At 37.7% G+C, this 12,307-nt stretch overlaps 1 protein-coding gene across 2 annotated transcripts; it reads right to left on the bottom strand.

Annotated features, from left to right (window-relative positions):
• Nucleotides 1–400: 400 nt before the first annotated feature.
• On the bottom strand, nucleotides 401–2,353 carry LOC120105200 (uncharacterized). Of its 2 annotated transcripts, XM_039117451.3 has the most exons (7): nucleotides 2,128–2,350; nucleotides 1,790–2,034; nucleotides 1,469–1,672; nucleotides 1,298–1,390; nucleotides 1,096–1,197; nucleotides 680–1,009; nucleotides 401–576 (listed from the first exon to the last, which is right to left on the bottom strand). In XM_039117451.3, the coding sequence occupies exons 1-7, from the start codon at nucleotides 2,228–2,230 to the stop codon at nucleotides 526–528; spliced, it is 1,128 nt and encodes a 375-aa protein (XP_038973379.3). In that variant the 5' UTR covers nucleotides 2,231–2,350; the 3' UTR covers nucleotides 401–525. The 2 variants fall into 2 exon arrangements, with proteins under 2 accessions (XP_038973379.3, XP_089779771.1); XM_089923645.1 differs by having other exon boundaries at nucleotides 531–1,009; nucleotides 2,128–2,353.
• Between the last annotated feature and the right edge of the window lie 9,954 nt (nucleotides 2,354–12,307).

The raw sequence follows: 12,307 nt of genomic DNA, 5'->3' as shown, positions 1-12,307 counted from the left end.
AGAATGCACGTTTAACAGATTAAATAGTAAAGAAATCCACAAAAACATGGGAGACTGTCTTTTGATTTCAGACAGCCATCACAAAGATCATTTCAAAGATGAAAAACATCGATCATGCACGCACGTAAGATTTGGTTTCAAGCAGTCCTAAGCCTGTCTAAAGAAATTAACTGTTCCAGAATGTTCAAAGCATAAGAAGATTAAAAAAAAAGAAAAAGGCGTACCCTCAATTTTTGTTTCTCAAATTCTGATACAATAAAGCTTGAAATATCAGAAGACACAACATAGCCAGGACCATTTGCATATGGTGGATAATCTTCTTCAGGCCATTCCTGAAAAGGGAGGCACCAAATTTCTAAACCCTGTTTACAAAATCAAAGCCACACAACTAAGCGAGATATACACAAAATCAAACATATTTATCTAAACATTCATATTGTCAAATTACATTCATACTATCAATTTACGTTTACAATGTACTTCAAAAAGCATAAAAAAATACATATAAACTCTAAAATAAATGCTTCAGGGGTCGCTAGCATCACCATCTCTACGTGCAGATGAACTATCAGGAACCTGTAATAAAAAAACTAAAGCAGTTAAGAATACGAAAATTATTAAACTCTTTAAGAAAAATATGATACTTATGCAAAATGTTCAAGTAGATGTAGTAATTTACCTGAGGAGGGACAAACTGATGCAACAAAGATGTAATCTGATTAATCTGAGCCCTCAAAGATTGCATCTCTGTTTGGTGGCTCTGCTTCAACTCTTTTATCTCTGCCTTCAGATCATTAACCTCTGCAGTGCTACTACTCTGTCTACCATCTTGAGTATATCTACCCACTGCAGACAACTGAGTGGGGGTAACTCCAACGCCATAACCCCTCACTCGTCCATAACGCTCCGAGCCCATCAACTCGGTAAACACCTGAGCTTCGACACCTCTGGTGTTGCCGATTGAAGATGACTCTCCGATACGCTCTGAAATAAGGGATGTAGCTCTGTCCTATATCTCTCAAAAACAATCAAATTAATTTTTGAAAAATTAATATATATAAAAAATCATTGCAGAAATTATTAATAAATACATACAACTATATCTCTCGACTCCTCTCGGACAAAGCTGCCATCTCGGTGGGTGTGAGTCATCTTATAGAACTCCACCTCACCAGGTTTCCTCCCATGGTCTTCCATCTACAACAAAAAGTATATTGGAAGAGTTTCATCTTATAGAACTATATCATGATACATGCTATATGATACAAGAGTTTCAAAAAGTTTCAAAAAAACTTACGAATTCAGCTCTGAGCCTCGCATAACTCTTCGAGCCTGAAGTGTGAGGAATTGTCTGAGATGCTCGTGCGGCTCGACCAATGTCAGAATATGTCTACCACGAAAAAATTAAACATTGTAATATATTAAATATATTAAATATTATATAAGGTATTGAGAGAGAATACACAACCTGTCCTCTCTCGGAAAACCAATAGTGAACAAGCTCCCTCCACTGATGATGGTATACATCAGGAGGACAAACACGAGCAACCTCCTCCTCTGTCATACCCTCGCGCTTCCAGTCGGCCTTCAACTTCGACTTATATTCTTTCCATTTGCGGTTGAGGGATTTTAGCACCCAATCATGGCTCTCTGGAGGGAGCACAAATTTTTTCTACACCAAAACAAAAGAATGTTATAATAATATAAAATCAAAAAATTAAATTTATAATAGTAAGCAAATTAACATACAGTACCTATCAAATTAACAATATTAAATTCAATTCTTTACCTGTACAAATTTAAGAAGCTCAACTTTATAAGAAGGAAGCATATCATTCCACTTATGATAGTTGAGCGGACACAACTGACCCCTACGCGCAACTGATCCTAAGAAACTTGATAAAAGGCTTCCAGCCCTCTTGATGGGCTGCCCTAGTTCGTTGCATTCGACGACCATCTTCTCATCCTCACGAAGCTGCCACACATCCCGTGCTCGAGAGGAACCCCGTGTCAACCTCACTCTCACTTGTTCATCTATAAAAAATAATAATTAAAACATTGGAGGCAAATTAATTAAAATAATTAGATTGTAAATGAACTTAATATATGCACTTTAAATCAAATTACCTTGGATATGCAAGTCATCCATAACCTCCTGGCCTGGATGTTGCTGAGACTGGAACTCATGCTGAGACTCGGACTCGTGCTGCTGGGGCTGCTGGGATCGCATGGACTGAGCAGAAGAAGATCCCACCTGAGACTACTGGAACTCCACATCTCTGAATCGTTTTCCTCGGTGCATTTTGTTACCTAAGCAAGTACTTAAGCAATTGAAATCTGTTTAAAAATGCAAGAGTAACTAATTTATTTCTGCAAGTAATTTATTTGGCATCAATATTTAAAAATGCAAGAGTAACTAATTATTTCTAATTATTTTCCAGGTAATAAAAATGCAAGTAAAAATGCTTGGGGCCATGAGTAATTCTGAGAAAGATAATTTATTTCTAATTATCTGAGAAAGAAGAAGCCATTATTATTAATGGAGAAAAAAACGATACCTGTGGCGAAGATAATAGGATAATGTTCTTGAAATTCTCTAATGTCTTCTGCATGCCCAGCTTAATTGATTCATGATTCAAAATTCATGACATCAAATTTGGCTATAGTGATTTCAAGAGGCAAAGCAAGAAGAGAAGACCACTGTGGATATTAAACGAATAGAAGTATCTGCCACACAACAGCTGTATTTCATCTCAATATGTAATTATATCATGATCACAACCATAACCATAGAAATCATAACTACAGTCAAACACAGAGATCAGACGCCTGGGCCAAATAAAAACAGAACCGGAAATACAAAACCTATAAATTAACAGAGAACAGCAACCGAACAAGACCAATGTTCATCGATGCTCAGGATCACAAAACAAAAATGACAATTGCATGCAATATTGGTATTACTACAGCCCCATGTTCTCTAATTCATCTACTTTTAAGACTTACAATGAGTAATAGACATCGATCATGCCTAACCAGTCCAAATTCAAAACTCCATGACTGTTAAAATGTTTTAAAAACATAACAATGCTGTGATAGTATATATGTTATGCAATTGAACACGGTGGACATTTTCGCAGAGTTAGGCACCATTTCTTGGTCACCCCCCGAGAAGCTGAACCAACCTGAAGTGGAATACAAGAGTAACTAAAGCATAATCCACTAGTCCACCAGAAGAGGGAAAAAATCCAAATAACACACTAAATCACTACCTAATCACTATTGAACCAGCTCATAGCAAACCACATAAATCACAATCCATAAAAAAAGAATAAGCAGATTAGGCCAGAGCAGACAGAAAATTTCAAGCATCTAATTGCAAACAGTGGATGAAGCACAAACCTTTTCTCCAACTAGACATTGAGGTATAGAAGAATGAAGTTTCAACAACTACTAATAAGTTACCCATGAGATTTGCAAGCTGCATTAAGCTCCCAACCTCCTCTCTTCTCTTTTTGCATGCAGAGTATGAAGTTCCTTATCATCTATAATCACTAAAGGCTAATTTATATTTCAAGAACAAATTTAAATATGAAGGTTAAATTCTATAATACTACTAATAGATGGAGTTACCCTTGTTGTTGCAGTTACCCCCAAAGAGTGTCAAAGAAGAAGGCCACTGTGCGTTTTATGTTTCACAATCCTGATGATGTCAGATGGTTCCAGGCAAGTCAAATATTGCTCTCAGTTTAATAGCATGGTGTTTTGACTGGTGTTTCAAAGTGAGACCATTTTAATATATTTTTCAAATTTCTACAGCCTGTAGATGTCTGGACCAAATGTGGTTGCCATGGTCGTATTCTCAAAATAGATTTTTTTGAGACCCTTTAGTACTTATGTACTTATGAAAATAAATACTAAATGTGGTTGACTCTGTTTTATGGGGTCTAGACTCGAAGCATGAAGGGTTAAGGAATTGCTCGCATCACTGCTACAGAAGCACGATGTTTAACTGCAATTACTTGTCTGACATCCACTTTTGTAGGAAATAAACTACGGTTTTGTTTGAGATATAATTATGGCTTTGATTTGATAACGTACTAATTCACTTTCATAACAGCTGAAAGGAGTTCTCTCTTACATTACTTTATAGTGCATTAGTACAAATGTCCTGTGTCAGATGATAATTGCAAAATTAGATGCTAATTATAAAGCTAAAAAGATGGTTTAGGTAGACCTAAGGATCAATTACTTTTTGAGAACTATAGTAGGACCGTCAGCACCACATCAGGACCACCAGAAGAACCAACAGAACCATGAACTTCTCTTGTTTGTAGTATATAAATATCTTTGGTCAGATGATGACTATAAACTTAGATACTACTTATAAATCTAAAAAAAAAATTGAAGGAGTTAATGACCAAATATAGCGGAGGGGCATCAGGCCTAAACTATATTTATTTTGATGGGTTTCGATCAAAGTTTATTTAAAATTTGATATTTTTTGCATCTAATCGATAATCAGCTTTATGATAGGATAATACTTTTGGAAAATACGACAAGGACACCAGTATCAGAATAGAACCTGAACCTGGAGCTTATTTTGTCGTGCAAAATCATATCAAAATTAAAAACAAAAAAAATTATAAAGCTTATTTCCACCATGAATTGGGGAAGGAGTCCCGTAGGCAAGGTCAGATTTTCACTCAAACATTCCAGCATCTTTTTCCCCTCTACGATCACCTCCTCAATCATTTAGCTTCTAATACGTAATCTATGAGCAGTAATTTGAAAATATGCAGAAGAAAACCACCTTACTCTATAGTTATACATCAACCAAAAGCACCAATAGTTCTTCAAATTTAAAAAAAAAACAGAAGTTACGAACTAATAGAAAGAAAAACACAACATATATATAGACTAGCATAGAAGAAATCCCAGTAACAATGTGAGCAAACCCATGAACCTGATGATGGAGGGTAGTATTCAGAATTCGGCATCCCAGGCGGCGGAGGAGGATAGCTACCCTCAGGCTCTGCCGGTGTGGATGGCGGTGGCAAGCACGGATTTAAAGATCCAGAACATCTAGAATTTAAAGATCGAAGCAAGAGAAGAAGATCCCAAACCTGGCCTTGTCCCTGTCCTTGCCGGCTCCAAACTTCAAACGCCGCGTGAGTGCTCTGCGGCGGAGGAGGCGGGAGATATCCACAAAGAGGAGGCCAACGGAGAGGGGGAGGAGGGGAAGGAGATGCGGCGGAGGAACGCGATTTGGGGTCGCTCGAAGAAGGGGAATGGCTGAGATCGGCGGAGGGAGGGGGGAGTCGGTCGGCGTGAGCGAGCTAGGGATAGTAGGGATTTAAGGCTGCGGAGGGAGAGGGTCGATCGGGTTTTGTTGTGGGAGAAATGAAGTCCGACGACGCTTATAAGCGTCGTCGCATTTATCCCTTATGCCGACGCTTATAAGCGTCGGTGATCACTATCAAAAGCGTCGGCGGAAGATTTTGTACCGACGCTTTCCAAAAGCGTCGGCATTTACTGTTGCAAGAGAAAAAATTGCCGACGCTTTTATCTAGCGTCGGCAATATAGGGTCGGCAAACAGATTTTTTGTTGTAGTGGATTGACAATGGGATTGCACCCAGCATATGTTTCGAAGCACTCCGAACACCATTCATCCATCTGCATAGATCTCAAAGTGACCATCGGGCAATCCAACAGTCCATTCACCCGAAGAAAGGAAAGATACAGCCCCAGTCCGAAGGTTTAATATTAGTCAGCAGATAGAAGGTTAAGAAATTCATGGTGCCTTTCTATGGACACATTGTATTCATCTATAGTTAAGTGGATGTGTAGAAGGGATCTCGACCATGACCACTGTGCAAGTGTTTGCAGCGAAGATGAAAATATACAAACACAAACCACTTTGCTTCGAACTTCATACCAATTTATTCCTGCTCTGTAACTTATACCACCATCCCAACTTCATCCCCGGAAGACTAAAGAACTGCACCTCCACTAACTAGAGCCTTCATTGCTGATTACTAGTTTTCCCCTTCTACTCTACAAAACCCTTTCATGATCTGAACACTTTGGATCACAAGCTAAGCTAGCTCCCAGTGCAAGTCCCCAGAAGACTCGTTGAAGTAATTCTCTGCATGAACACTCCTGCTGATGAGTAGAATCATGAAGTCACCAACCTTCTACGTACTCTCATCGACTACACAATTAGTTAGTATCCCAGATTCAGCTCTCCATGAAGATCCTAAAAAGTCTCCACATTGTCACCAGCAATGACAATATATGTATACCTCTCGGTTTATTTGACATTATCACGATGAATGTGACTTCTTGACGCATTCACAGTGAACATCTATAAACAAATTTCTCTTGCAAGAAACATAAACGATTTCATATTATTGCAGCGTGGGTAAACGCTTAGATACGCTAGGAGAGTGTCACGTCCAAGTAAGGTGAAGTCTAGAGGCAAGCTAGGGTGACTAACCATGATTGTAACTTCATGGCAGACATGCTTAGCATGCACTTCCTGTCACCACTAGCTCTCACCTAAACTACATGAAGTACAGCAGTTTTATTCAGCATATGCTTGATCATGTCATTTTGAAGAGGTGCTTCCGTTCATTCTGTTATCCACTCTATTGTTAGGTGACGATACACTTCGAAAGCCTACCGGTTTGTGCTCATCCCTATCATTTTGGAGGGACCTTTTAGGCCAAGCATTTATTCCGTAAAGCTAATGAGGCCGCGGATTAGAGGGTTGTTTACGTAGCTAGTCACTCCGATAATACCCTATGGGGTGGTAACAGGGAGTTGCTCCGGGCATTCCGAGATATTTTATTTTTAAATTTATTGGATGCATCCGTACTCATCAGGTATAATCCATCTGCCTTAGCAAAAAAAAAAAAAGAAAAAAAAAAGAAAAAAAAAAAAAAAAGAGGAGCTCTGTTATCTGTTTGACCAACGGGGTTAGAAGTGCCACTGCTTGCCATCCTTGCAATTTGTAAATTGATGAAATCAGAAAAGAAGAAATATTGCCCACTTGGATTGCTGTAGAAAAAACAGGTCTATTTCTTGATCTAGTGTTCGTAGAGGATATTGAATTCCTTGGAACTAGAGCTAATCAAACGTCGGGCCAGGCTATACAGTAAAAATGAGACCCAATGTTTATACCTAAGCCCGGTCCGGCCCGAATATGGGGCCTCCACTTTTTGTCGAGGGTTGGCCCATTCATAAAAGGTCAATATCATGCGTGCTCAACATATCCGATATTGAATATATATTCATTAATATATTATATAATATTATATTATTATTATTATAATTAGTTAATATAATTAGTATATTAGTATATATAATCATCTTGGGTCGGGTTAACTTTTTATTTTTCTAAGCCTGTAGTGCTTTCCGAATAGGGCTTTTTCTTTTTTGCCGAAGTCCGCCTCACAGGTCTGTTTTTAGCGTCCAAGCCGGCCAAATTTCAGGATGTTTTTATCGTCACACAAATGCATTCTTGTTGGCTTGCTAAATTGAAGTATGGTAGAAGGCCTGAATGGTACCTTGATTTCATCGCCAGAAGAAAAACCTTTACAAAGACCGACCAATTTATAGACAAAGTGGCAAACCATCATGTGAGGTTAGAGGCTTAGAACCTGAACCTATAAGGTTGCTTTTAGGAGCATGCACCCGCAATAATGAAATCTATTTTTCAACATTAAAAACGTTGGCCTTGCAAGTCTAAAACTAGAAGTGGCAATCAAATCGAATAAGATCAGATACGGGTCGAGTCAAAAATTCAGCAACCCAAATATGATCTATTTATTAAACCAGTCAAAATTTCAAATCTGAATCGAACGTCTTTATTAAACAGATATTCCGACCGAACAGATGTAACCCCCATAACAGATTAAACAGGTTAGATGGATTTTTAATGATTTAAATGAATTTAAATAGGTTAAACATATTAAGCGGATCGGGTTAAACAAGTTTCAAATAGGTTAAACATATTTTTTAAACGAGTCGGATCATAACTCGACTCAATTATTAAAGAGGTCAAAATAGTTTTAACGGATTAAAGATTTAAATCTGGACTCAATCTATTTAATAAATATATTTTGGCGAATTAACACATTTACCGTTTAAAATTATTTTTATCAAATCCAACTTATTTAAAGTGGATCCCTTTGTAAATTGGGTTGAGGGCCGAATCATAAATTATCACTCTCATCTAACACTTCATATATTATTATATGAAACGGTCTGGAACGGTAGCAGATTATAATATAACAAAAAAGCACACTATTTCTGACAGCGAATAGATTTCTATGGCCCACCGTCCAAGCAAAAAATTCAATTATCGCCGGCCCAAAAAGTCTCGTCCAACAAACAGAAACATAGCAAGCTTGGAACGTTATCGCAAGTCCTTACCATGGTTAGCGTCATAGTCAATTTTTAGCTTAGATTTTTTTTTTCCGCTGATCAAATTCCGTAACTTTATCTATTTTAATCAGAGGAAATCGGAGAGAAGTCTTCGAGCACCGATAGTGACGATGGCTCCACCGAAAGCATGACGGGTGGAATCTTAATGGGCGTCATCAGCGGCGCGTCGGTTTATTACCACATATGTACCATTGTAGCTGATCCGCTCCCCGTTCGATTTGACTACTTGGAAGTGCCGTCGCCAGTCGCCACCGACCGCTGTCAACGCCGTCCTCCAATAATGGTAGAAAGTCGGCGCCGTTGGTTGGTGGTGGCAGGCTCACCAGCCAAAAGTAGTATCGGAAATTATTTGCGCACGAATTATTACAGCCCTTGACCGAGACTCGGCCTCCAAGACCCTCTCATGCCACGTGTCGTTACGGTGCACGTTTAGGTGCAAATTATTCTTTTTCTCTTGGAGGAACGTATACTGAGGATTGTTCATCTCATCCGTGCCCCCAGCAAAACAAACGGATTGCAAGTTCTGATGCTAGAAGAGAACTGGTGACTAAAGCTTCCCCTATTGAAATTTCCAATCACTATCCCTAGGCAATGAACCTTCGGTGGTTAGGAATGCAAGGACACAACAAGAAGTGGCATGCATCACTATAGAAAAAAAATATTTTTTTTTACTATGATCCGCCGATGCTATAAAAAAGTGTCACTAATTTAGTCACCGCGCCAAATTTTACCAACCCGAATGAGTTGTGTTGGTATATTACGGTGCTTAAGAGCGTCATAAGTAGGAAGAAAGCTACGACGACGCTTATAAGTGCCGTCAGAAAACTAAGCTAACATGACGCTTTTTAAAATCATCGTCGAAAGCTTTAATGCACTAAGACGACGCTTGTAAGCATCATTGAAGGCCTAATCGTACCCCAACATAAATTTCTAACCCTTTCCAACCCAGCCTCCATCTTCGTCGAGCTCCGCTTCCACCCGTCCACGGCGGCAGCAGGTGTGGCCGATAGACTACAAGGCGGAAGAGGCATAGCAGAACGGCAGAGTGTCTGGTGGATCCGATGGTGGATGCCAGCTACGTCGGGGTCGGGGCGGTGTGCCTCAAGGGGAGGTGGGCAGAGGTGCTGCTCCGGGAGGAGGCCCTCAACAGGGTTCGTGTCGAGTATGAGGAGCTTCGACCCGACATCTCCGCCCTCTTCCTCGCTGCCCACGCCAGCCACCTCTCTCTCGTTCGCAATCTCCTTGTACCATTCCATCCTCTTTTCTCATTCGCTCTTTTCCCTGACTATTAGTTCTTACCCTTTTCTCTAATGAAAGCTCTGTTAAATCCGCTTTTTATTCTTTTTATTGTTCTTTCTTTGTTTTGTTATCTCCAACCGCATTTTTTTTAAAAAAAAAAATCCAAATCGAAGGCTTGAGTTGGACTTTTTGGGCATTTTAATTTTTATTAGAGAATTTATCAGTTTTTTATGATCTATTTATTTAAAAAAAAATCAACGGAAATTTTTATTTTGTAAGAAAAATTACCGAAAACAATGTTTCTAAATCTTCGCACATTTTTTTTCTAATTTTGATTTTGATATTACTACTCTATTTGTTTTATCTCTAATCTCTTTGATGTGCCTGACCATGGGACTCTTCTAATTATTTAATTGCCCGAATCAAGGTCTCACTTGTTCCTTTGGCACGACAGTTGGGCCTCTCAGCATCATTCTTAGTAGACACCATCATTTGCTCCTTTTTTTCATTATTTTTTCTCATCACTACTTCAATCTCTCGTTAAGTTTGAATTTAATATTGTGTATTAATTTATTTACTATTATAATTATAATTTTTGATTTAAGATCGTTAAAACATTATTTACTTTGGTGTAGAGTAAGTTTGTGCTCCCTCCAGAGAGTACCCTTGCAGAGGTTTGTAGTCTAAAAGTAGCGATGGAGGAGATGAGGGAGCGCTATCATACAGAGATAGAAAAAATGAGGTAGAGCCATCATATAGAGATGAAGAAGATAGAGGAGACGAGGAAGAGCCATCATACAGAGATGGAGGAGATATGACAAAACTATCATACAGATATGGAGGAGTTGAGACATAGCTATCAGATAGAGATATAATCTTTAAGGGCTCAGTTTGACTAAATTGCATCTATATTGCATTGGTTTGTCCCTCCTCAGGTAAATAACTACATCCATTTGAATATTTTACATAATTATCATATACTTTTGTATTAGCATAATAATTTTTGCTTTCTTAACTTCTAAAGTTTCTATCCATTTCTTATAGGTTTCTGATACTTTCTCTACTTGTAGAGATGATGATAGTGCCATGGACCCCTGATAGCTCTTAGACTATTTATTTAGGAGTTTTATATGTATATTTTTTATGTTTTTCGAAATACATTGTAAATGTCAATTGATAATGTAAATATAATCATATTTGACGATATGAATATTTTGAATAATCGGTTTGATTATGTAATAATACGACTTTTGTTGAGTATATATATGTGTGTGTGTGTGTGTGTGTGTGTGTACAGAGTTTTATTTTTTTTATTTTTTGGTAAAATATTTTTTTAAAAAAAATATATAATAATATTTTAAAGTGTTGTCATAAAAAATATTAACAGTTAAAAGCCAACGCTTATAATTTTTTTAAATATTTTTTAAAAATAATTATAACAATGATTTAAGGCATTGTTATAAAAAATATTAACGGTTAAAAGCTGATGCTTATAAGCATCGACAATGTCAGCAGTTAGCGACGCTTTTTAAAAGCGTCGGTAGATTTTTTTTTCAATACTCACATTACCGACGCTTTTGCGATTCTTTATAAAGCGCCAGTAATAGAACTAACGACGCTTATAATCATCGGTATAGGCAATTAAAAATGCTGGCAATACCTGATTTTTTTTGTAGTGCATATACTAATAGAAAAATCTGGGATGCTCCTACATCCTTTAATACCACCATATTTTTTGGGATGATATCATTCAGGGTCAAGTTATATGCCCATTGTAGGTTAATATGGGCTGATGAGAACTTCTGAGGTAGAATTCTATTTCCATTTGACTCCATATTGTTCGTATTTTAAGCAGACAACTCTCCTCGATGTTCTGTTTCACCTTTCAAGAAAGAAATTAATTATTTATTTATTCCTTTTTCAAGATCACCTCAGCCCCTCTCTCTCTCTCTCTCTCGCTAAAAATTTCTGCTATGTATTATTTTCTTTTCGTTTTTCACTCCAGCACAAGGTATGCACATTACACGTGCTAGATTTTGAACAATCATGCTATAACAGCATCGCTAGAGTTGGATTACATGTGAATAGTATCAACTTGACCAATCCCACCTTATCTTCCACAACGTTTGAGTCTTTGCAACTAGTAGTTAATAAAATACAAGCTATTATTGAAGCTCCTATTGAGATTGCATTTGTCCAAAAGCAAATTGATCAACAAATTGGCCATCTAATTTAAGAAAAGTGCTACTTAGTTATGTGTTTTAAGTCTAGTCTTTTTTCCTGGAAAACTAAGGGAACTTATTTTTGTGGACTGTTTAATTATATACTTTTGTTGTGATTGCAATTTCATGAATGCATATGTTTCACCAAAATGTATGTACATTTTAGATAGAAAATACTAACAACCTTTTCTTTATTAATTTCAATAAGAATTGGTGCAGCTCAGGTACACTAGATCTAATGCATCATTGCTTCAAACTACTGAATCAAGTGTCCAGTAGGAGTCCCACGTAAGCAAAACTTAACTAGGTACATGGGAAAATAAGCCATGATATACTACCAGCTCGGTCGAAATATTTCTAGCCTATCCTTGGCATTAGATATTACCATGCCAAT

Source organism: Phoenix dactylifera, chromosome 6 (genome assembly GCF_051530095.1).
Source record: "Phoenix dactylifera cultivar Ajwa chromosome 6, Ajwa_hap1_PhDact_Kaust_v1.1, whole genome shotgun sequence".
NCBI lineage: Eukaryota > Viridiplantae > Streptophyta > Magnoliopsida > Arecales > Arecaceae > Phoenix > Phoenix dactylifera.
Note: the sequence above shows the minus strand (reverse complement) of the source record. Positions and strands in the feature narration are given on the sequence as shown.

Excerpts from the sequence above, each read along its gene's own strand:
- LOC120105200 (XM_089923645.1), bottom strand. The coding sequence starts at position 2,230 with ATGCGATCCCAGCAGCCCCAGCAGCACGAGTCCGAGTCTCAGCATGAG. Across the intron at positions 2,035-2,127 it reads GGATGACTTGCATATCCAAG|ATGAACAAGTGAGAGTGAGG; the intron begins GTAATTTGATTT and ends TATTTTTTATAG. Across the intron at positions 1,673-1,789 it reads AGCTTCTTAAATTTGTACAG|AAAAAATTTGTGCTCCCTCC; the intron begins GTAAAGAATTGA and ends GTTTTGGTGTAG.